The sequence below is a fragment of the Athene cunicularia genome, assembly GCF_003259725.1.
Source record: "Athene cunicularia isolate RWA chromosome 23 unlocalized genomic scaffold, athCun1 chr23_part2, whole genome shotgun sequence".
Classification (NCBI taxonomy): domain Eukaryota; kingdom Metazoa; phylum Chordata; class Aves; order Strigiformes; family Strigidae; genus Athene; species Athene cunicularia.
Genome location: NW_020799131.1, coordinates 107,348 through 131,773, shown reverse-complemented (window position 1 = coordinate 131,773; position 24,426 = coordinate 107,348). Strand labels below are relative to the sequence as shown.

Sequence of the window (24,426 nt, the reverse complement as noted above, 5' to 3'; positions counted from 1 at the left end):
AGCAGCTTATGGGGGCACTTACCTATTACTGAGTTGCTATTTCTGTTGATGGGTTTGGGAGGAGGGACGGGAGGCTGTTTGGCAGGAGCTGTGCTGGTTGTACTCGTGGGAGCAGTAGTGTTGGCACTGGCAAGAGCAGGGGGCAGAGTCCTGGGGGCTGGGGAAGGGGCAGCTGTGGAATTCACTGTCTTTGCTGCAACAGGGGCTGTGGTGGAGGGTGCAGTTTTTGCAGTGCTGCTGGCAGGCATTGGATCCTTTGCCTGCGCTTCGTTTCCCTCCTGGGAAGTGGAGGGAGGTCTTTTTGGAGGAAGAAAAGGCTGCCTGGGAACATATGGCTCCTGAGGTGGTTCCAGTTCAGGCCCAGAGTGGCTGCTGGAGGAGCCTGCAAAGTGAGACAGCTCGGTTTAAGAGACTGGAGTGGGAACAATCAGATGAGAATTCATATCCAGTCCCAGGAGAATCTGAAGCAACCGATTTTTGTACACATCTGGTTCCTTACCCTGCTTTTTCTTTGGTTCCTCAGCTGGAACAGGCTTCCTAAGGCTGGATGACTTTGGGGCCTCTTCCTCCTGGCTGGCCAGGTTGCAAACCCCGGGACCACCGATTGGGACTGTGTGGCCATTCTTCATTGCAGGTGGGTTCAGCTTGTCTGGTTCTTCACCATCTGCAAGGGGCCGGGAGGGGAGAGAAGCAAACAGAAAACACTCAGAAAGTGGGAGGTTGAGAAGATACAGCCAAGCTGACTGAACTGCCATTGATCCACACCAACTTCTCTCTGGTTTCTGAAACAGCTGGTCTTCAGTCTACCACAGCAACACCAACTAGCTGAAGCTGAGAGCCCTTGATTTTATTATCAACAAGCAAAGCAGCACAGCACTGTATCCCATCAAGTGTGTTTCTTCTTCAGCAGCTTCTTAAATCTACCATCTCCTTTAGAAAGAATCCTGCTGCATTTAAGACTAGTATTGCCAAATGCTGTGCCACAGCCCAAGGAAGCTGCAATTGCAGGTAAAACCTTCCTGATGCTTTTGTATCTACCCACCATTCCAGAGCATTCACAAATTCTCCTCTGCAATACAAATTCCAACACTAGGCAAGTAATCTACTGGACATGCAATAATAGATTTTGATAAAAGTCATAAAATTAGTTGAAAGATCTCTTTTATCCTTCTTTTTCTACCCTGAATTTGGCACAAAAATCATTGTTCTACCCAAAACAGCAAGGCATATTTCCTCACGTTTTTACATGTGTTTTAATTAGCTGTAACGGTACATCTCCAGAATCTGATGTAGTTCATCTTGACTATTTCTGCCTTTACAGATTCCAGCATGGTTTCCCAAACGTTAGAATCAAAATCTCTTCTGGAAAAACCAAATCCCCCATGCTTTTGAGAGCACTTGAAGCTCTAGTCACAATGAGGAAACAATCGCTTTCTGCCTCTCTAATTGTCCTGACAGGACAAACTCTTGGTAATACTATTCCCAAAATCAGACTTAGCATCCACTCTAATGGGGCGTTGCCCATTTTGCCTGCTTTCCACATCAAGAAAACTTGAATAAATACATCACCAATTTGATTAAAAATCCTTAGTGTTTTCAGTCTACCCTTTCTCAAGCAATTGCCATGCATGGCATCATGGGCCCCCCAGGGTCAGACCCCAGCATGCTCTGTTTCTCTGATTTTTGATTATTTATTCTACTGTTCTCTTCACCTCTCCTCTCTCCGCTGCCAAGGTATTACCTCCCCTTCCCTAACCTGGTGTTATTCAGAAGTTGAAAGCGAAGATGCCAAGAAGCCAGAAGCTCCCCAGGCTTTCTTTTCTGCAAAACACAGCCTCGGTTCCTGAGAGGCAATGGAAGACTACGCTGCCTCGCTTGCTTAGCTGCCCTTCCCTGAAACACAGGAAGTTCAGACAGCAACAAGAGGGAGTTTCCTCCCCAGCCAGGGCTGAAACTCAAGAGATGAGCCAGAGTTTTTTTATAGCAGTAATTGCCTCTGGCTAGCTGAAGTTTTTAGCAAGAGGGATAAGAACGGTATGATCCGTCTTTCCTCACCATTTAAATCTTGCACGGTCTCTCTGGCAGAGAGCTGCAGCACACACAGAACACTCCTGACGGGCTTCTCGCACCACCTCACTCCTGACTTCAGCTCCAGCAACCTCCTTCAAGGTCAAGACAGTCCAAGGCCATCTTCCCTCCTTACAACCTGCTGACTGCCAGCCCAGAGGGCAGCAGGGACTCCTCTCCAGGCTGCACTGGATTTGAAAGCCTCCACTACACCTCTTTCCTACTTCCTCACTTATTCATCCCAAAGGGTTTCCAGCATTTTTTTCCCCCCTAAGAACCTGCCTAAGAAAATTAACTGACCTTGTAAAGTCCAGGGTTTAAAACTGCAAGCAAACACAATAACCTACCACCACCGTCTTATGACTGCCCAAGTGTCTTAAACTCATAGAAGGGATTAAGATAATGTTCTTTCTAATCTAACCCTCCTGACAATAACTGACTGCTCCCTCATACCTTGGGTTTGCACTTTGTCCAGATTACAGCCATCTTCTATTTCTTAAGCCAGATCAGATGACTCAAAGCAGAAAATAATTCCATCTCAGCCACGCTTCTGTTACACCCTTACAGTTTGGACGATCTCTCCTGTGTCATCTCTCGTTGGAAGTTTGTTACCCAAAGCCTTTGATCTCTCTTCCACAGTTTCATCCTGTGACCTCATACACTTTTGTACCCCAGTGAACTCTTCCTCCAGCCCAGCATTTACACCCTCGGGTAGTTGTAGATGGATTTCATTACAGTGTAGCTGCAAACAACTGTGTTAAGACTTTTCCTCGCAGTTTTGCTTTCAATGGTTAGGTCTGAAAACCACTTTTTCACCTCCGCTTTTCCACTCTGCATCTTTCTTAGAAGAACCCTGAAATTTGCATAAGGTTAAGGCTGCCTCCACAGAGTGTCTTTTGAGGTGTAATTATACATTGCCCTAAGCCAAAGGCCACGCTGCCACCCAGAGAGGTGGGCTGCAATCCCACCACCCATTCCTGCCCCCTCCCTTGTACCCACATCACCCAACATGCAGCCAGGTGACTCCATGATGAACTGATCTGGCTGAGAAGTTATTTTGACAGGGTGGCTCCAACTCAGGAACATCAGGGATGACAGAAAAGGGAATAAGACTTCTTTGACAGCAGGGCAAGCTTCAATAAGCTTAACCGTGACTAACTATGACACCATACCATGAAGCATCTCTTTATAACTCCTTGAGGAAACGCCCCTACCCAGGCAGCTCAAAAGTCAAACATTTTGTTGGTTTTTGTTTTTTGTTTTGTTTGTTGTTCAGGTTTTTTTTCCAAGCCTGAGCCCCAAGGCCAGCGCTGCTCCTGCAGCAGTTGGTGTGCAGTCCAGAGTGTGACCAGAACAAGGTGGAGATGGTGAGTCAAGTGTGACAGAGGAACTGAGCAGGACAAGACAAGGTGACTGGAGCAGGACACATACAAGAGGGAGAGGATAGGCAGTGACACACAGAACACCCTCCCCGCTGGCAGCAGACAGGAAGATGTCCAAGACAGGCGTTGCACCTTCTTAGCAACATCTTCCTAACTGTACAAGCTGCCTTCCCTGGCAGGTGTAAGAGTCAGATGAGAGAGCATATGGAAAAGCACAAGACAGACAGGAACCACATTAGCAAAGAGCCCTTAAATTTGTCTCCCAAAAGAGTGGCTGCAAGGGTGAGGTTTTGTCAGAGGAAGATCAGCTACACAAAACACAGACAAGAGAAGTTCATTTGCAGACTCACCCTGCTCAGGGTCTTCCAACAGAACCCCTCTTTTTACCAGCTCCTCTCTTGGCTTTCGCATAGAAATCTTTCGTTCTAAAACTGATATTAAATTGAAAAAAAGCACTCAGAAAACAGGGTAAACTGGAAATTCAAGATGATACTTTTTTGAAGGGATCCTCGGGAGGAAATAAAAGGGCTTCAAATTTCAGTGTTTTTGCATGGATTAAGAGGGAGGAGGGACTGCACGTTCAGGCCTGCACTTCACACTACACTGGTGATCGTGGAGCAAACCCTCCCTCCCCACAGCTGCTTGGGGAGGTTCCTTGCAAGAGAGGAATTTATTTGTCTGAAACTACTGCTCCATGGCAAGGTGTTTCTGGAGAGATTGCAGGTGCCAGCCCATCACCAAAGTCACATTTTGGTTCTTATGCCTGTCAGCACTCAGGCTGGTAACAGCAAGCCCTTCTTGCTAGCCAGATGGCTAATGGCAGGAAGGGACTCCCCCCCCCCTCCCCGCCCCAGCCCCTACTCTACCTTCTGAAGTCTCCTTAAATTTGTCACTGCTTTTCTTTTTCCTCCACTTCCAGGGTTTGAAGATCTTGCCGAAGCTTGAGAACTTGCTTTTCCTCTTTGTAGGTGGTGTGGTGTCACCCGATTCCAAAACATCTACCCCCATGCCGGCATCCGTTGGGGGGTGATCCACCTCTTCGGCTGAATGAAAAAGAATTAAAAAAAGTTATTTTTGTGCTGCAGAGAGAACAGCTGCCATCTCCCACCAGCCTGCCCCTTGCACACTGGGAAATGGTGGCGCACATTCATGCAAAGAAGGTAGCAAGAGTCCATGCCTTCACGTAACCCATCAGCATTTCACATTAGCTTGGGGAGACAAGAGTGGGGTTTCCAATGTTAACAGAGCACAGGGTAACCGACAAGAGGTTTTCTAATAAAACAAGCATTAGTTGAAGTTTGTGGTGTCACAGCTTCACCCAAGGAACACAAATCCCTTTGCTGCAGTTTCTCATCTTCAGTTGGAAGCAACTGGTGCTAGATGCAAGTAGTTACACGAACACAAATACCTTCCAGACTGCAGAACCAACCTGCATGACTGTCGACACACACTGAAATTACCATTACAACAGCTGTATGTGCTAGAACTCAGCTGCTCTGATTTTCCCCTCTATAAATAAGGCCAACAAATCTGGCCAAGAGCAACAACTACACAGGAAAGCAACACAATACAGGCCTGCACTCCACCTACTGTACTCAGTCTCTGGAGAGCAACACAAGAAGGACATGGAGGCGGGAAAGGACACACAAAAAAAACCCCCAACTTGCTGCAACAAAAAAAAAAACCTCATAAAGAAACAACATGCCAAGCAGAACCAGAGCATGAAACACTAAGCTGGTGACTGTCAATTCTGGCTTGCCTGGTGTTGCTGTTTTCTGGGTATTTGATGAAACATAAGGGAACACTTACAATCAGCAGAATCTAGCAATGCCTAAAAAAAAAATAAATAAAAAATCAGAGTGCACACAACCTAAGTGAAGCCAGCTGGTGGCCTGCTTCATGGCCTTAATTTACAGACCGATAATCCCTTGGCTTCAGCACTGCTAAAGAGAGGAGCACCCAAAGCTGTGCTGCAGAACTCCATGAAAACATGCAGCGTCAAGAACAGAGCCTCGAGACTTCCTACAGGCCTAGGCCACCGTCCTGCCAAACACCGCATACCACAGGCTGAGGTGCTGCCTTACAAACTGCACTTGCGCGTCTTATTTTTGAGCCTCTAAGTCAAATGTTGTGGAGTTTGCGAGCCTTCTGGGATCACAAAAGACCTTTTAGTCAACTTCAGACAAGCCTGTATGACGTGCCTGCAGAAAAGACAATACCCCGTAGGCCACGCAGAAAGTTCAGCCAAGAATCCCATCTCCTGAGGCTAGAAGATTGGGAAAGGAATTTTAGGGAAAAGCTATTTTGCACATAGGACAAAGAGCTAATAATGTATCTGCCATATCCTACAAATATCCACCAAGGATACAGACCCAGATATGAAACAGCAGATTCCTATCAATGTGGGGGAGAGCAGATTCAAGACAGGGCAAAAAAAAAAAACCAGGAAAAAAAGAGCTGTGTGTTGGTGAAGCTCTACCTGCAACCCTGCAGTGCTTCCTAGTGTGAGATTTCAGACCCCAGGAAGCCTCAAGCACAGGCAGCCCCAGCCACGGGCTCCCAAGCGGGCTCAGGCTGGCTGGGCTGGGGATGGGCTGTCACTGTGCAACACCACGGGACAGACAGACCTCAATTTTTCAGTCTGAACACAAATGAAGTGGAAGATCGATGACTAATATGGGAGAACAGAGAAGAGCAGCACAAGGGAAACTGGAGAGTATTTCAGTAGGAGGATCTAGATCACATGCTCTTCAACCAAATGATGAAGAAAACTAGGCCAGGACTCAGGTTTACCAAGCGGCTGGAGTGGTAACCAAGGACCACTGTGCTAACCAGCAAGAAAAAAAAATGATTTTCGAAGCTGATTGTGGTCATTTTAGACTTCACCTCAAATCCATGGTCCTTCCAGCTCTATACAGGTTTCTTTCCTCTCTGCCACAGGACTCCAGATTTCACACAGTGATGGTTGATGGGGTTTGGTTGTTGGTTGTATTTTGTTTTTTTTTTAAATCAGCCCCCTAACAGAAAGTTCACTAAGGACCAGTGAAAAGCTGATGTCAGCCAACATTATTTGGAAAAGCAAAATCAACTCAGCATCTGAGCTGCTTCTTAAAAAAAAATCTGGCTTCATCACCAGAGAGAATTTGGGTGGAAAGTAACATACAAGATGTCAGCACCGATCTGTGATTTTCTGTGGCTCTATTCTGTGATTCTCTGCTGGGAGGGAGGGTGGGTGGGAAGAAGAGAGGACAAAAAAAAAAAAAAAGGCATTTCAAGCTCCCAGAAACCTAAGATGAATTGTCTGGATGTTTAGAGGCACTTTCTTCAGAGACTAGAACATTAGCCCTGGAGTTGTACGTGTAATTTTAAAAAGCAGTATTCACTTTGTTCAATAGAGCATTCCCGAAGTTTACAGGGCAGGCAAGACTCCTTGCCAGGCACGAGCTGTGGACTGAATTCGGATCCCAAGCGCCACACAAAGGCACTTCCCTCACCTTTCCAAGGAGCAGTAACAGCACTGAAGGCAGTCGTACCAACTCACTCCATACACATTCCCTTCTCTCAATTGCTCTGAGGAATGTAACTTATGTGCTTCCTGCCACCCAAGGTGTCAAGAGTGCTGCACTAAGCAAAATAATTTATTAAAAGAAAACTCAACCACAGATTAATAGAGACCTCAGCAAGCTGCGATGTCTCCATTTCCAATTAGAGGGAGAACAACAAGCATTCCCCTGCCACAGTCACCTCCGAGCAGCTACAGAGGAACAGTGGACGTGAAAGGATGAGCCGAAACTGCAGGAGACACACGATATCCCCAAAGCAGGAGCAGCTAAATGCAGGGGGGGTGCGGGAGAGCCCACATGCAAGTTTTACTCCAGGAGGAAGAACCTTTCAGCAGCTTCTGCAGTCCAGGTCTGGCTGTCAAACCAAATACCATCTCAGGGTGGAGTTTCACACCAGACTGCCATTAATTGCAATCATGCAGGTTAATACAACAGCGAGGTTTCACAATGACACTCAGCATCGATATGGAATAACTCAGTTCTTGCTTCTCTGCCGTGCTACCAACTGCTCATAGGCTTGTGCTGCGCATCAGGTCTTGTCCAACATTCGGTTTTGCTTGTTTATAATCAGTTCGGCGTCTAAAAACAGGCACGCAAGAGGGGGAGACAGGCATACCGTGTACCCCTTCACAGCATGAAACCACAGTCCACATCATTTTCACCATCCCTTCTGCTCTGCGTAGAATAAAACTCGATACACGTTATTAAACAGTGTGAACACCCAAGACGACAGCCCACAGGGCAATACTGATGCCATGAAAGAAATTTCCCTCCCTGCTACAAAATGGGATCCATTCTGTCTGGTTCTGCAGCACAGGCTGCTCACAGGAGAGCTTGTAATGCTCTTCCACAGCACTCTTCCTTTTACCATCCATAATTACCACACGGACACAGACATTTAAAACAGTCTGTTGTGATGCAATTATGAGTTACATTTACTGCTAATTAGCGGGTGGATCAGCAGCTGTAGGTGTGCTTTACTGATCTGTATTTTAAATAACCTCATTGTTCAGTGATTGTTCACATTAGATAATGCTCATACTCCCTCAGAAAAGGACCTTCCCTTCCATTTCCAGCTCAGATTTCCATGAAATGGTGCAGAGAACATTTCTTGCCCAACCTGCCTTCACTATGAAGTGAGCCTTGGCAAGGAGGATTCTCTGTGCTTCCTCTTGCTTTGCTCCACAAGGTACAGGAGGGTACCTGAGCCACCTTGCAAAGCAGGGCAGAAACCCCTCCTTATCCGAGTCATGCACTGGAAAACTGCTAAGGAACAACAGCACAGTGCTTAGGGAAAGAAACTGGGGGGTGGGGGGGAAAGATGAACTGGACTAAATGAGGGGTGAGAAGCATCAGGAAGCTGATGCTCTCGCCCAACCCGGCTCTTGCTCAGCACCACAACTGTTTACTTGTGTGGCAAACCTGTGTCTAAGAGACCAGCCTCACCTTCTTCCCAGGCCAGAGAAACCATTTAAAATTTATGAAAAAGGTTAAATGAGATCATGCAGGTGAACCCAGGGGAGTCCTCAATTGGAAGGTCAAGAGCTTTCCAATTAAGCAGGTTCCTAATGTGCCCCCATGCCAAAGCACACCCTTGTTTAACCTTTCTGCAAGAGCCACATGAAGTACCCACTCCAGAAAAGTGACCCTGAAGCAATGAGGGCTGGACAGAGCCCACCCTGGCACCAGCACACCGTGCCTAACGCACTGCTCGGGTTGAGAAAAACTCCAGAATAAAACATCTACTACAAGTTCTGCACATGGACCCAGGCAATCACGGGTGCTTCTCCTGGAGCAGATGGCCTGGAGCACTCAGCCTGCCAGGCCTCGGACAGACCCCCGGACAGACCCCCGGGACGCAGCAGGTCTGGGGAGGGAGTTGTGCCCTGGCTCCTACCTCCCAGCTTCCCATCCAGAGCCTGATGCCATTTCAGATCTTCTCTCTGAAACACTTAACATGTCCTGATCCTGTTCCATCAAAACAAGCAGGTGAATTTGAGCTGTTTAAACAGCAGATTTGTGTTAACCCAAAATGTTTAGACTGAAATAGTCTAGGGAAACGTCACAAAATTGGCACAGCCTGGAGACACAAGAAGGCAGAAAGCTCCAGCAGTGCCAAGGAGCTAGGATGCAATTCTCCATCAGTACGCCTGGCCAGCTGGTCTTTCAAACCCTCCCCCTGCAGACTGCTACACACATTTACACTGAACTCTTGCAGTTAAAACACAGACAGAAAAAAACCCCTCTTCTCCCACTGCACCTTGTGGTAGGTGCAAACTGTTGTGCAAGAACATGGGTGGTGGTGATCTACTGCTGTAATGGCTTTTTCCAGAGAATAGAAACCATTTCAGTGTAAGATGGAGACTCGCAGTTGGTCTCCAAGCTTGTCACACAGTCAGCAAGTGGCTGCGGTGCTGCATGTGTCATCTGCTCCCAAAACTTTCCTCAGGCTTGGGGCTGCCATTCTCATTAAAGATGGTAAAGCTTTCACTTCTACCTCTACTCACAATGGATCAAACCTGCAGAGCCAGGACCTGTGGGGTCAATTAAAAATACCACACGTGTTCACACCATTGCCGTGCACACAGGACACTCACAACAGCAAGCAGCTATCTAGCTGTCCTTTAAGAAATACCAGCATAGAAATGTAATGGTTTAACAGTCACACCATGGTCCAAGGGAGGAAAAACCATCACGTGAGCAAATACAGTTAATCCCCATCTTCAGAGATCAAGCCCCAAAATACCTTTCTGCAAAGCAATGCAGAAACCAGCCTAGGAAAATGCACAGTAGAGAGTTCAGGCACCAATACAAATAAACAAAAAACATTTCTTTCATTAAGGATCATCTCTCTTAGGGAAGATACCTGCAATAGTACATGAGATAGCAGCACCTCTGATGCACACCTAAAAAAAACCCTAAACCCAAGCTGCATCAAGTGCAGGTCATTGCAGATTTAGCACTGGTGAATTTTAAAACCATTTTAGCTCAGGCCACACACCATCAAAACCCTGTATGGCTATGGAGAAATTTTATTTTGTTTTTAATTGGCACATCATTACATAAGCTAAAAATCACTTCAAGATCCGAGTTAGAGACCCTAACAAAGCAAGACTGAAGGCTCTGAAGAAATCAAAGAATTGCATCCCAGATGCTGACAATTCACATTATATTGCTATATGCCTAGGAGGGAAACTACTGATTTCTAGTGTTCATGAAGAAAATGGCAGAATCCTTTAACCATGAATGGTCAGTGAGCCCCAGGACAGGACTACAGATTGAAGCTGTTAGGAAAAGACAGAGAACATGCTGCTTTTCTCCCTAAAATATCTCCGCAGACATCCAAGAGTTGGTAGAACAGACTAACTCCAAAGGAAGATGCGTTTCACCACTGCCTGCGCTACAACAGGCTCTTTGCCCCAGTCCTTTTCAGAGATGCAAGATCTGTTAAATTCTGTCTTCACTAAGACTCATCCTCACAAAGGAAACAAGAAAGTACCAGTGTTTTGCTTTGTAACCAGACTTGCATAGCATGTAAATCATGAGCTTAAGCCAGATTCTTTCCATCTGCAAACCACAGTTCACCCAGAACCTGATCCATCTCTTACCGTAGTAGTTACTACAGGATTTCCACAAATCCCAGGAGTTTCTGGTCCTAAGGAGCTCACTGGGCATTTGTCTCACAGTCATAGCCTCAAGGCTCACATCCAGACAGAGCTGCAGCAGCGAGACTGTGCTACAGCAAAAGACACTGTAAACGCTTAGCTGAGAGCTAAGAAGCACTCTGACAAATGAGGCACTTCAGTGCCACAGCAGCAACTCTGACCACTTCTGCTTAACCGCCTTTATTTTCTTGAGTTACACACGCACCTGAAGTTGTGTGGCTATCACACCAGCCCTGAAGGTGCACCAGGAATTTCTGCCGAGGACGGGGCTGCTCATTACACACCTAACACCGCATGTTTTGTGGTACAGTCTGGACCTAAGGCTACAGCAGGACCCACTGCCTCGCCACATGGAGCCTGCACGGGATCCTTGCTGGCTAACAAACCCGCCCGTTGCCAAAACAGTGTTGATGCACAGGCTGGAGAATAATTCAGCTCCCTTGTCGCTTTGTTGTGCCAGGCAGAGCAGTTAAGAATCCAAAAAGCTTTCAAGCAAACAGCTACGATTCAAAAAGCAAACGAAGACTCCTTTGAAGGAAATGTTGTTAAAGTATCAAAAAACACACTTTAGGTAAATGTTTCTAAGCTTCCTATAACAGCTTTAAAAACTTCATGTGCATTTCCTGAATGGTCCAGGGAAGACATGAATCCTGACTTTAAAGCAATAAAAGGCTGTGGTCACAAAGCAACCTCAAATAGTCCCAGCCTTCAGTTTCCCTGTCTTTTGTAGGTTTCTAATCACCGTAATCTTCACAAGACTTTTCAACAGCATCCTGCCAAAGTTAAGGCGAGAACCACCTCTTCAAGTTCACAATTTATTCAGCAGGAACTATGCAAGCTGTGCCATGAAAAATGACTTCAGATAGCAACTGACCAGTTGAGGAAACACCAGGTCTGCTGGCCTCGTCTCTGGCAAAGGACAATGTCATTACGCCAAGCGAGCCCACTCCCCTGAAAATTAGCACCGCCTCGGGTGCTTGATGAGAGAAAGAGCCCAAGACTGAAGAGGTCAGCTTCTAGCAGCACATAAATCCAAGGAGAAGATGTTGTTAGTCTCCCATGGACAGTACGAAGATGACTGAAGTTTTTACTTCTCCCTTCCACTCTCTCAATACCACTTATTTTTAGCAGCTCTTGAACAAGACTAGCTGGAGTGAACTGGGGGTGGGGAAAGGAGAAGGACTGGTTTTATCTGAGCCCTAAAAATACTTGGTAGGTTCAAAGTTATAAAAGTATAAAAGAATGCAAAAACCCCACTGTATCTCAGGGAGCTCTCCACGGGCAAATGTCAAGTGTTTCTCTAAATCAGATAATTTACTTTACAGATGAGAGTAACTCAGCCCAGACAGCTGACAGCAAGTCGGTATGAGATAAAAGGGAACAGCGCGATGCGTAAAGTCTCCTCTTATAGTCAGTGCATCGAACAGCACCGAAGACAGAGACCTGGAAATAACACTGACCTACACACAGCGCTCTGGAAGTAGTGCTACTGCCAGGACTTAAAGCAAGGTTGTGTTTGCTACAGCCTGCCAGTTACTCAGATACCTCGCAGAGCAGGGAGAGAAAACAAGCAGGAAGACGACTGCCAAGCTTCTTCTCCCCCCAAAACTACTATAGCTGCCCCCAAAAGCTGTGTGGCATTACACACAAGGAGGCAATCCTGGGCAGCTCCAGTCCAGGCAGACGATCAGGGCTGGCTCCCACCCCACTCAGGTGAATTTTAGCGCTGTCCAAGCGCTTTGCAAAGCTAGTGTCCCTGACCCTGGCCGGGCAAGACAGAGGCTATCCCTAAAAACGGCAGCTCGGAGCCTGTCTGAAGATCAGCAGGAACGTGTTGCACAGCAATTGCATGTGACATGAGTTAAGAGAAAGGAAGGAAATGGAGTTATTTCTCTGGTTTCTCTTCTCAGCTCCTGAGCTGGGTGCAGGTTACACAAGCTCCGCATTCCACTCCTCCCAACTCCTCCGTTTCACCTGCAATCCTGCCCTGCCGCAGCCCCAAAGTTTCCTCCGTCTCCCTTTCCCTCCATTACTCACCAAAAGCAGCTGGATTTACCGGTCTCGAGAAGTGCGGCTGCCCCATTAGATTCTTTTCTAAGCAGCTCTCCGGGAGGAGGCGGGAGGGGGAGAGAGGGGAAAAAAAAAAGTCTACCCTGAGAGAGCAGTTTAGTCCTTTAAAATGATAAATCCACGCTTCGGACTAGGAAAGAGCCCGGCGAGCGAGGCGGCTGCCAACTCTCAGACAACGGCATGGGCGTCCAGTGGACCAGCGCAGGTCCTGCTCTCCCCGTACCCCATGGCCGGGCACTTGAATCTCATAAATAGGCAGCCGTGCCAGCTCCCTTCACACAGGAATGCCTGTCATTCCAGAGCCGAGCTGGCTAGGGCCAAAGCTCAGGAAGGGGAGGAGACAGCCAGCCACGCTCCAGCCACTTAGCTGCATAATCCAAATCATCAACACCCCTCGCTCCTTCCTCGCATCAAGTTTAACAAGAAGAGAGAAAAGCCGGGAGAGAGGAGAGAGGGAGACCGGGGTGTTTTGCTCAAGGAAGGGCTTGGAGAAACCACGCACGCCAATGCACGGAAAGGTTTCACCTCCCAAACGGGATCAAGGAGGTAAGAGCGTACCTGAGCCTGCAAAATACAAACCAAGGCCGTCATGAATAAGCAAACGTGGTACTCTAACTGTTGTACGAGCTGCACTATCCTGAGTAAAGGGAATTTCAAGAAGAGTGCCTGAGCTGATATGCATCTAGCCAGACATGTAATAAAAATACAATTTCATAGCAATCCCTCTGTCTGCTAAAGTTACCAGGAAGAAAGTAGGAGGCAGGGAGCGTGTCATCTTGTTTAAATTAAATTTAACAAAGGAAAATTTAAATTCAACACGGAAAGTAAGAGTTTGTTTATTCATGTGTCACATCTTGACGGTTAAGGTAACAAATATCCCCCTCAACATTTGCATCATAGTAACAAAGATCTCCAGAGTTTATGTCCACTTGTATTCTTGAATTTTTCATCAAAATTTATTACAAGACTTCAGTGAACCTACAGATTATTTCTAACCCCATAGCACAGAGGAGTGGAAAACCTTTAACCATCCAGAAGCTTCATTTTAACTCAGAGGAAAAGGAAAAACAATTTTCAAAAACATACAGAAATTTGCTGCACCATCACACTAGTGAACCCATCTGACACTGCCAGGTTTGCTCTCTCCTACTGTAGGAAAAAGCAGTTTTAAACACACCAAGATTTGCTGCAGCTCTAGAGGTCCCTGTCCTTGTCAGGCCAGCAGCCGCAGTACTTCAATATCACCGAATATCGCTCAGGCAGCCAGAAAGATTTCAGGACAAGCTCACTACTGCAGCAGTCCCAATAGTAAAAATCTTCTATTCTGGGAAACAACAAAATCCGAGATTGTCAATTTGGGCTGGTGCAGCTGGGAACAATCAATGCTGCACATTAGTCAGAACAGACACCCAAAGCGAACCCCTGCTTCGCAGCGGCAGAGATCGCCGCTCACAGCCGCGTGTCGCAGTGGGAGGCAGTTCTGCAGCCAACACACCCCAGGAGAGGGAAGGGGGTAGTTTTGAAATCTAATAAAACTCCACCTAAACCACAAACACACCTGGAAGACATTGATGCTCTTAGTTCCTCTATTAAGATATGAGACAAGGCATCGGACAACTTGCAAACGCATGCCTCTCCTCCGAAGCACAGCTGTGAAAACACAGGAGGAAGCAGGACACTACTGCACCTTCTCCACCTGCACCCGGCTCGTCCCTATCCCTGTGTGCTGAGCAGACGAACCACAATCCCCATGGACAGCAGGAGCACGGCGGCAGGAGCAGGTGGAGGAGCAAGGGATCAGCAGACACACGGGGGTGGAGGAGCAAATAGCACTCTCCTCCCTCGCACACAACACATGGACGTTCCTGAAAGCGCTGCTCTTCTCTGCCTCCCACCACCAGACATCTCTGAGCTTGGAAGAGGAGCCTGCGTTTCTGTCTGGTCAGCCACTGCAGTCAGTCTTCCAAGTACTTTTGATTTTCATTGTGGGCAATTAACATACTGATTCACAGGCATGCTCCACCTCATTTAAGACTCTTTGCTTTGAAACAAAGAAAAAGCCATTTTAAAGCCATTTAAATATGCTGCCATCTGGCAGAGACCCACAAAGTTCAGAGATAGAGGCTGGAAGACTTCTCCAAGTCTGTAAATCAGCTGTCCAGCTTGGAAGGAGGTCTGGAAAAATTATTCCTGCATCTGGGAACGCTACAGAACGCTAAACACTGCATCTAGACTTGCCTGACTTCTAAGGAGATTAAAGCCGTTGCATTGTATATTGCATTTTCTGTGAATTAAGAGTGCACAAAACTCTGCTGCAGAACAGATGACACACGGTAGGTTGTTAAAGCACAGCAGCACAATCACATGCCTGACCCCTTATTTCTACATTAGTAAAACATGAAACATTAGCTTAAATTTCAATGAAAGATTTAAACAAATGCATTTAAATCCGCAGCAGCTGCAGTCCAAGAACACACAGGGCAGTTACTCTGGTGCCACACAGGAGCTCACTAGCCTTGGAAACACAATTATTAAAGAAAGTCCTTTCACATTTCTGTATCATTGATCAGGCCTTACGAACCATTATGAAAAGAGTAACAAGACTATTTGGCAAAGGCACTTGTAACCAAGTTTGTACCAGAAGTATTAGTATTTGCTTCTGAAACAGGGCTGCGGTGCTCAAAGGAGCAAAGAGATACAAATCTGCATTTCAAATCGCAATTAGCTTTGGACTTTAGGGGTATCAGTCACAAGTCTCTCCGCTTTTGGGGTATAAAGAACCAAAACCCCTCCAGAAGAAGGTTGACAAAATGCAGAAAACAGCAGAAAACCAAAACAAAAGTACCACCACCATCATTCTTTTCAAGGTGGACTTCTGGCCAGAAAAACCTGCCAGTCCATCCTTCAGTTCCATCTCTGGAAAGAAAGCTGAAAACTCTGCAAGCAGATACATCCCCAAAAAATGTTCCTGTCTCAACTCCAGCCCAAGGACAAAGCAAAAGAGCAGCCATACTTAATCTGCTCTTAAGTAACCCTTTGCATCCACAGTGCTTTGTTTCACAGTGGGGGAAAAATATGGGACAAAGCAACCTGGCCAAGTTCCCTGCCAGCAGCACCTGAAGAGCACAGAGCACCGACACAGGGTTTAGCACCCTGTCTGGCAAGGTTCCCTCAGCCCTACCAACAGCAGCGAGACAAAACCTCAGCCCCCATCCAATTGGACATCTAGGACAAAGGAAAATCCACGTTTCAAGCAAGGACAAGAAATGAATGTCCAAAATTCCTGTTGTAACGCAGAAGGGCCATCTGACTTAGCTGCACAGCAACCAGAAAGAAACCAGAGCGAAGTCTTTACTCCTCAGGGACAGGTGAAGACTTTTATGAGAAAGAAGAGCTCAGAATAGCAGAGAGCTTTCTACAGGAAAGCAAAAAGGGATATGCCTGATAGTCCCTTCAATATTTTCTTCTAAAAATATAACCAAAAAAATCCCAGTTACTTGAAAATTTTACAGATTTTCAGGAGAGTCGGATGGCTGAAACGGAACAAGAGGAGTGGTTACGGGCAGCGAATGCCCAAGAAGCAGGGTACATCACTTTCCTCTGAAGTTTCATTTTCTCTCCATCCAGAGCAGCATCCCATTAAAAATCCAGTATTCACACCTTAATAGCCTGTTTATATACATTGTAAAAGGAACTCTTCTAGATTGTTTCACTTTAAAATCTAATGAAACCCATAATGAGCATAAATATTAGCTCCTCTAATAAAAACACTGTTGCTCACATTTCAGTTCACACCGACGTGAAGCACCACATTCATCTACAGTGACTCAGACATTTATGTTCCATGATTCAGCCACAGGAACATTCAAAAGGACTCTTGCATTATCCCATCTGTGCAGACGGAGCTGTCTATTTAAAACCAGTGATACTGGGCGTTTTCCTTTAGAGCCCATCAGCAAAAAAGTCAGCAGGAGCTACGGGACAATTTAAGGCTCTTTCCTTGCTGGAGATGCACCCACCTGAAATACTAACACAGGCCCATGGTACCACCTTACCAGGAGGATTGCCAAGGAGAAGAAAAAGTGGCAGCATCACAACTCTAGATGTGTTTCACCACAATCTGCTTGCTAGCAATCCTCAGCAGCTTTGACAGAACAAGGAGAGTATAAAAAAATATATATATATTACATATATTTAACAGCTCTGGCTGCCTACAAAGATGACCATTTCTGGGCTGTGTTCTGAAACAGAGTATGTGGGAGAGTTGCTTCTTTCCCACATTTAGCTACGACAGCAGACCAAGGGGAAGCATGCGGGTAGGAAGCTGGGTAGTCAGTCTGAAAGGTCCCAAGCCAACACAATGTGACGCTCTTCCTTTCTCCTCACATGGTATCAAAAGTCAGCCCGATACCCGGTGTGGAAATGGAAAATGGTTTATTTATAAGCCAGCTGGCATCGCATTGTTTAGGTTCTGTATACTTTGATGAAAGGGCGCTGGTTCGGATGAGACAGAAGAGTGAGGTAACCACTCCTAAACCACATGATTTCCTCCATGCTTCCTGTGACATTTCCAAGAGGGAAACTCCTATTTCCCAGAGCATTCCAGTCCCCTTGTCCCCACCAATTAGTCAGCATGGTGATAGCGCCTGCTCCATCTCAGAGAGCAAAGGGCAGCAGATCCAGCACACCAGGGACTGAGCTGGTGCCACCACATATGTGCTGGAGGCCAGGGGAAAGGGGGGAAAAGCAACCCATGTGCTCCAGCAGCCCAGATGTTGACCGGGATGGAGCACAGCTGGAGGAAGAGCATTGCTCTAGGGTCAGCAGCAGGCTCTGCCAACGAGCTGACTGACAGCACGTCCAGCCTCACGTTTAGGAAGGGAAAAATAAAGCTGAGGACATGCTCCTGAAAAGCCTCGTGATCACAGCGGGTGGCTGGAACACAAGGAATCGCTTAATTGTCTCAAACACCAGGCTAAAGAAAATTGTGTGGTAGGTCTTGGGGCCAAGAGAAGCTTAAGGCCAAAATACCCCCTAGCTTTGTTTTCCAGCGGAGGAAGTGCAACTTTCAATGAGAGCACATTTTTGAAAACGTATCATCTTCAATGCCTCCTCACCATTCACTATAATTATAACACATGCTAAATATTTTCTTGTTTACTAGTGAGGGAATGCTAAGGAATGTAATCCTGACAAAATTAAAGATTCTGTCACATCTTGGCTAACTTGATCACTGTGGTGATTCATGGCTATGCCATCTTGAGGCAAGGGAATCTCCAAAGCTGACAAACTACTTTTTGGAGCACCTTGAAGCAGCATTAAAAGAAACACTGGTCAGAAGCCAAATCAAACACAGATATAGGACACATTCCAGCGAAGCATCAGGCATCAGCAAAGCATCAGCATATTCCCAACAGTGAAGCACTCGGAGGCAGGATACCCATCTGCCACTTCCAGCTATATTATTAGGAACGCATTAAGCAAAAACATGGAGAAGAAAATTACATTAGTTATTCCATTGTTTAGGGAAGGAACAGGCATGGCATTAAGCTTAACTCATTTAACCTTCTCCCGCAGCAAAAACTAAGGTACTCAGAGAAGAACGTATAAACTGACATTAGCTAAGGCTTCCCACTGCAAAACATGGGAGATAAAGAATGGCAAAACTAACAGAGCTGCAGCACAAATCAAAAATACATCCCCCTCCTTTCAAACCACTACTCAGCATGTGCTTTTAGGACTGGCACAGCACAAATACACAGTGCTCTTCCTAAGCCAGTGGCTGCAGTACAGACGTGCTAGACAGTCACATCCTCCACGTTTACTACCTTACTGGACAAACCTAACTCACACAAGACTTTACAGCTTTATACAGACATTATTCAAAATAACCAAGTCCTTTGGCAAAGTGGTAATCCCATCTATGCTATAAAACTGATGGGACAAACTCTGTTAAGCACTGGAGACTGCAAATTAACAGCAAGAATAGCAGTAAATATTAGACCTCTAAGATTAGATTAAATTGAAATTAACCCTCAGGGGTAGCACTATATTTAACTCTAGAAACTAGTCTGCAATGTATAGGTCAAGGTCCACAGGCTCCGATCCATTAAAAGATCCATGATCCCAAATTTCTCTTCCTACAAGATGCCAAACTATAGCTTAAGCTGAAAGCCTCTCTGCCTATGCACTAGCTGAAAAGGCAGCAAGATTTCTCTATAAGTCTTATTTCCTCTTTTTAACGTCTCACAAAAATCTCAGCAAGCCTACTTGTTCTTTGTATCTGAAGATGAAACTGCAGCAAAACATTTGAGTATTTCCTCTGCCATCCCGAAGGGCTCATCGCAGGCACACCGCACCAATAAGCCAAATTATCCTTCAACACCTAGAGCTCTTCAGTCTTAAGTTACATTTTTTCCAAATTACTGCACAAAGCCAGCCAGTGCCAGGGCATCCTACCATCCTTCACTCACTTGGCTCTGCCCAGGGAGACTTACAAAAGCGCCTTGGTTTAGCTTTTGGGGAACACCCAACTTCCCTACCGCACCTGCTCTGCTTTAATTATTGACTAGGCTAGAAGCTCCTTATTAAAATGCAAGGCAAGTTTGGCACGCAGTCTCAGCTTCTGATCATCTCGAGCAGATACATTTGGAAGAGACACCCAAATTCCCTGCCACAGTTCAGAAATTAAAAGAAACGGCAGATAGATTTGGCTTAAGGCACTTAAATTCAACAAGAAAAAATGCTCCTTGCAGCCATACCACTGAAAACTCATAAAATTTGAAATTTTAAACTACAACTTTAGATTCACACACAAACATCAGGTTTTAAAGCTTCCTTTCAAACATACAGTGTTTTTACAAGCCATTTCTACCTGAGTGAATCTAACAGGTAATTACAGGTTTGACCTCCTTCTATTGCACAAATATGCCTTTTGAAACAATGTGGATAAATATTTGCCCAATACAAGAAGACAACTCCAAGAGGAACCATTCCAGTTTATCAACTTTGTGATTCATGTTGATACAAGCTTTATTCTCTATTTAAGGAACAAGATAAGGCTTAGGAAGTTCATCTAGTCAAATACATTTCACAGATCTACCATGGGCCACCCTAAACAGTGGCACATCCAGACCACGGGTCACACCCAGACAAGGGCCATCAGCAAGACAGTCAACCTCAACCTCAACTCTTCAAATATTTACTATTGCTCAACTACCAAGGTGTCTCTGAGCATCACCAAGGCTGAAGATTGAAACATGCCAAGTCAAAGATTGCTGCTAGCGTGATGAAAGCAATGCTTGGTTTTGTGTTGTGAATCATCCCCTTCCTTACCCCTTCGGAACTGGCTTGCTGGGGAGAGAATTATGGAGGCCCAAGGGAGCTAAAAGCAAAATGTGAGCACCCTATCTAACCCCCTTAGGCTCCTTCCCAGAATCCCAGTCCCTGCCTTGATGCTCCTCTGTTTTCTGCCAGCGCCAAGAGCTCTTGTGAAAATAAGATGGTGGCAGACATGAGCACGAAGAGCCATCCCAGAGCAAGGCACACAAAGCAGACGTGACAACTGCAAACAGGTAGCTCGTGTCCCAAGACATATACAGATCGGGTCCCCAAAACCAAACGCTGTTTACACATCACATTGACTCACACAAGCAGCAGAGACAATGCCATGGCAATTGTTTACAGTGTCAAGGCCGTTTCATATAATTAAAGGAAACGTCAAGAGATGAGATAACGCCAACAGTTCAGAAGGTACAGCTGGTCGTAACCTCGTGAGCAGCCGTTTCGCCCGAAATTGCTCCCCCTCTTGCAGATGTGACCACACATTCCCAGAATCTTCATTTCACATCATTTCACCTCATTCCCTTGCTTCTGCATTTGTTGAGCACCAGCAGCGACCTTGTTTAGGAGCAAGTAGCACCATATCAAAAGAGTGGCTGAAAACCCTTTCTGACACTATCAAATAACTCTCCCATCTACTCACACTCAGCACGGTCGCATGTGGGGCTGCAGACAGTCTGAGCACCACTGCTGAGAGGAAATGTGGTTAAATCGAAACAGGACTGTTTCTGCCAGTAAGAGGTTAGACTGTAGCCCAGCATGACCACTGCGGTCCATCAGGCCTGGCTCTGAACAGCCAGCTCAAATGCCAACAGCCACGAGCTCTGCAACGGCAAGCTACTCAAATATTTACTCACCTTCTCAGACAAATTTTGCAGCATAAGGAGTTATAGCACACTACTATTTCAAGTATGTAAGCTAACAAGCTTTCAGCCAACCCAGGAGGGCTTGTGGGAGTCCTACCTTCACTTGAAATGAAGATAACCCCCCCCAGTCAGTGGGCCAGACAGAGCAGTGTGATTTACCTCGCTCCTGCCCCTGGCAGCCTTTGTAAGCCTCACACCTCTGTTAAACACCTTGAGAGAGGGGCTCAGATCAGAGAATCACATGGCAGAGATTAGGCAGCCACAGAGCTCCATGCCACATCCCATGGCTCCGTGAGGTTACAACATACTTCCCAATGCTCAAAGAGGTCAACGTTGCTCATTAGGGAGAAAGACCTTACAAGTATCAGTACAAATTCCCCACCACGGCATCCACCAAAGAGTTCCCTCCTCAAGATCCATTGCACAGAAGACTAAGCAGCACCAAAACTCAAGTTCAGGGGTTTTCAGCTCGTAGGAATAATTAGCTAGAGCTACCTTTAAGGGGTCTAAAGAGAACCCACCGAGAAAACCAGGTACATTTGGATTGACTAACTTCACAGGGGTTTGTGCCTCCTGTCAGACGATGTTCAAAGGTGCACAAATGGAAAGTTGAAAACCAGGGCTCCAAGTAAGCACATTCTTCAAACAGCAGTTATAGCAAGGATACGTTAGAGCAAGCAATTGAATTGGTGCACAAAATTTAGGGTGTGCAAACAAGCATTAAACCATTCCTCCATGTACTTTAGGTTTGAAACAGGGAGTTTGTTCTTGTGCTAGATTCCCATCTGAAGAAACATGCAGAAGGCACTCTTGCTGTAAAAATGCCATCCCAGGGCTTTCCTCCAAGCTCCCCTGAAATTACAGGTTGTGACAACACCACCTAAATCCATTACCTTATCAACAGCAGGGCTAGCTGGCCCCTGGGCACTTAAACTGAAACCCAGCTAGTCCAAACTGCTAGATGGCCCCTTGGCTACCGGAGCCCACATCTACACACAAGTCATTAGCAACGCTGAAGCCCATTTCTGCTGTAAGGGAGCTCCTCGGACCTTCCAAAGCAATTCTCACCTTTGTCAAGGGAGTGGGGGGGAATGGGAAAAAAAAACCCTCACCAAAAAATATGTAGTTCTTAATGAGATTCAGATCAGCCTTAAAAAAAAAGAATCAAAGCCTGGAAAATAAAAGCTGACTGACCCTGTAATGGAACTTTCCCATATTTATGGAAATTTCTGGTTTGGCACAAAAACATCTGCTCATTTAGTGGGTGTTGTAGAAATCACTTCTATACTGTAGTGATGCTGAAAGAAAGAGGCCCGTTTTATTGTTAATTGAGCTTCTGGCTACAGAGCAGAGAAAAAAACTGTTTTCTCTGACTCTGAAACTCAAATTGTAATTCTCACCACGGTGTAGGTCTTTACCTCTCGCACGATATGCAGTAGTCTGATTTCAGTCCATAATGACAGAACCGTAAGTCACTATGTTTGGCCCTGCTGCAACCAAGGACATAACTTGACCTGGCAGTGACACCACCACTGTCCCAGCTCATGACAAACCCTGTGTAAAGGTCAGGCCACTAAAACACGGAGGTGTGTGGGCCCAACAGGAAAGCAACCCTGTCTGTAATGAACATTGGCGAGGGACTGAACATGCATTGGGTTTTTTCTCTTTCCTCCCTACATGATCATTCTGCTTCTTGGGTTTTCCTGCCATTGGTTACCTTGCAATTTATCAGACTGCTTAAAAACAAACTCAGAATAATCCTTTGTAAAACACCACCAGTTACCTTTGCTTAGAACAATTGCTACAGGCTATCACAGACACAAAATTAGGCTTTCAAACCAGAACTGATTATACTCTGCAAATATGATGGCCCAGGAATGGTCTCCAGCACAGGAACTCACTCAATTGCAGATTTTTTGATGCCAGGAAGGCATGACAAAGGGAAGTCTCTTTTTATACTTGTCCTTGTTCTTCAGTTCTTTTCCTAAACATTTATTTAGGGATGGGCTCAAGGGATCTTTGCTGTGGAGGAGTGAATGGCTTCATAAGGCAACAGGGTGCTCATTATCAAACTCATTTTTAAAAAAAGAAAAGAGAAAATCCAGGATCACTGGAAAACAGTGCCCTAGCCACTATCTCCCAAAATTAACTCTAAGAAGACTGATCAATACTTTATCCTGAACAGGAAAATAAGAAAAAGCCCTGAACAGATAGGGAATGTCAAGGGTGCCAGAATGACTAGTATAATCCCATTATAGAGTTATCCAGAGCAAGCAGTTTGCTCAATATTTGAGAGATAACAGGATTAACTTCATGTTCAACATCATTTCAGTCTAATAACTGCAGAATCACTCCTAAGGCCCTAATGTCATTGATTCAACAGGGGATTCCCATCAACCCCCCACCAGCCCCAGCTTTGAAAGCCCCTTCATTAGCGTCAGCATCTTAAGTTAATTACTTTGAGAGATTTTTCCTTTCCTCCCCAAAGCAAAATGTAACTTAACCCCTGCAACGCACAATGCTCGAGCAGAACAAACTTCTGTCTTCCCTCCAGGAAGGGACAATGTTTACTTTCCTAATCACCACTAACATCTCCAAGATTTAACGTTCAAATCAAAGGGCTGGGGAGGGGAGGCAGCTTTTCCAACAGTTTGGTTGAATTTCAACAACAACAACAACAACAATCATTGCAGAGGCTGGTTATAGTCCTCTCAATGATCAAGGGTCAGCCTCAGACGTCTGCCTAACTCTTGCCTTCCTGAGATGGGGAGAGGGTGTTGATCGAGCCTTTGAGAGCGGAGCTACGAGCACATCCATCCAGCGAGGATCACCACCGAGTCGCCAGGAGTTATTTTCCTTGCCAAGCCATGACTCACTGCTCGCCCAGCCTTGGAAATGAGTCCCTTACTGCAGCCCTGCCGGGGAAGTCAAGGGAAAACACACAAAGCAAACTCTACACAAGCACCGTTTCCCAGCCGGTAGGAGAGAGCCGGGGAGAACCACAGGAAGCGGGGCCGTGTTTTTCTATAGGATTCTTGTGCGGAGCACGGAAAGTTATTAAATTCCACCTTTTCAAGCGCGGGGGGAGGCTTTGGCGTGGACTCGCCATTCAGGCACCCGCATGATTTTGCCCCAAGCTGATGCAATGGCAGCTTCACCCCCCGCTTCACGGCATCCCGCCGGTGAAAGTAGACATCCGTGGCCGGGGCTCGGCTGCACCTTTAAAGTTTGGGGGGGGACGATGGGGGGGACGGACGGGAGTGTGTGTGTGTGTGTGTGTGTGTGTGTGTGTGTGTGTCTCCAGTAAGAGAGAGGGGGGAACCCCAGGGCCCCGCTCTTGCAGGGAGGGAGGGCTGCCCTGCCAAAATGCAGCTTTTATGGGAAAGCGCCCAGGCAGGGGTTGCGGGCACGAAATTCCCGTCTCTCGGGGGTGATGATGGGAAGGGGGGGCCCTGCTGAGCGCCCCCCCCCC

The 24,426-nt window shown here is 46.3% G+C and overlaps 1 protein-coding gene across 7 annotated transcripts in view; it reads right to left on the bottom strand.

Annotated features, from left to right (window-relative positions):
* PHACTR4 (phosphatase and actin regulator 4) overlaps positions 1-24,426 on the bottom strand; it is a 69,173-nt gene that overhangs the window by 10,339 nt on the left and 34,408 nt on the right. For 5 of the 7 annotated variants that reach the window (XM_026863446.1, XM_026863449.1, XM_026863447.1 and 2 more), the window contains 4 exons: positions 4,316-4,492; positions 3,800-3,880; positions 500-664; positions 23-382 (listed from right to left, as the gene is read on the bottom strand). In XM_026863446.1, coding sequence (XP_026719247.1) covers positions 23-382; positions 500-664; positions 3,800-3,880; positions 4,316-4,492 — 783 coding nt within the window. Of the gene's footprint in view, positions 1-22; positions 383-499; positions 665-3,799; positions 3,881-4,315; positions 4,493-12,714; positions 13,011-24,426 lie in introns of those variants that run through there. The other 2 variants (XM_026863445.1, XM_026863451.1) reach the window with 2 other exon arrangements.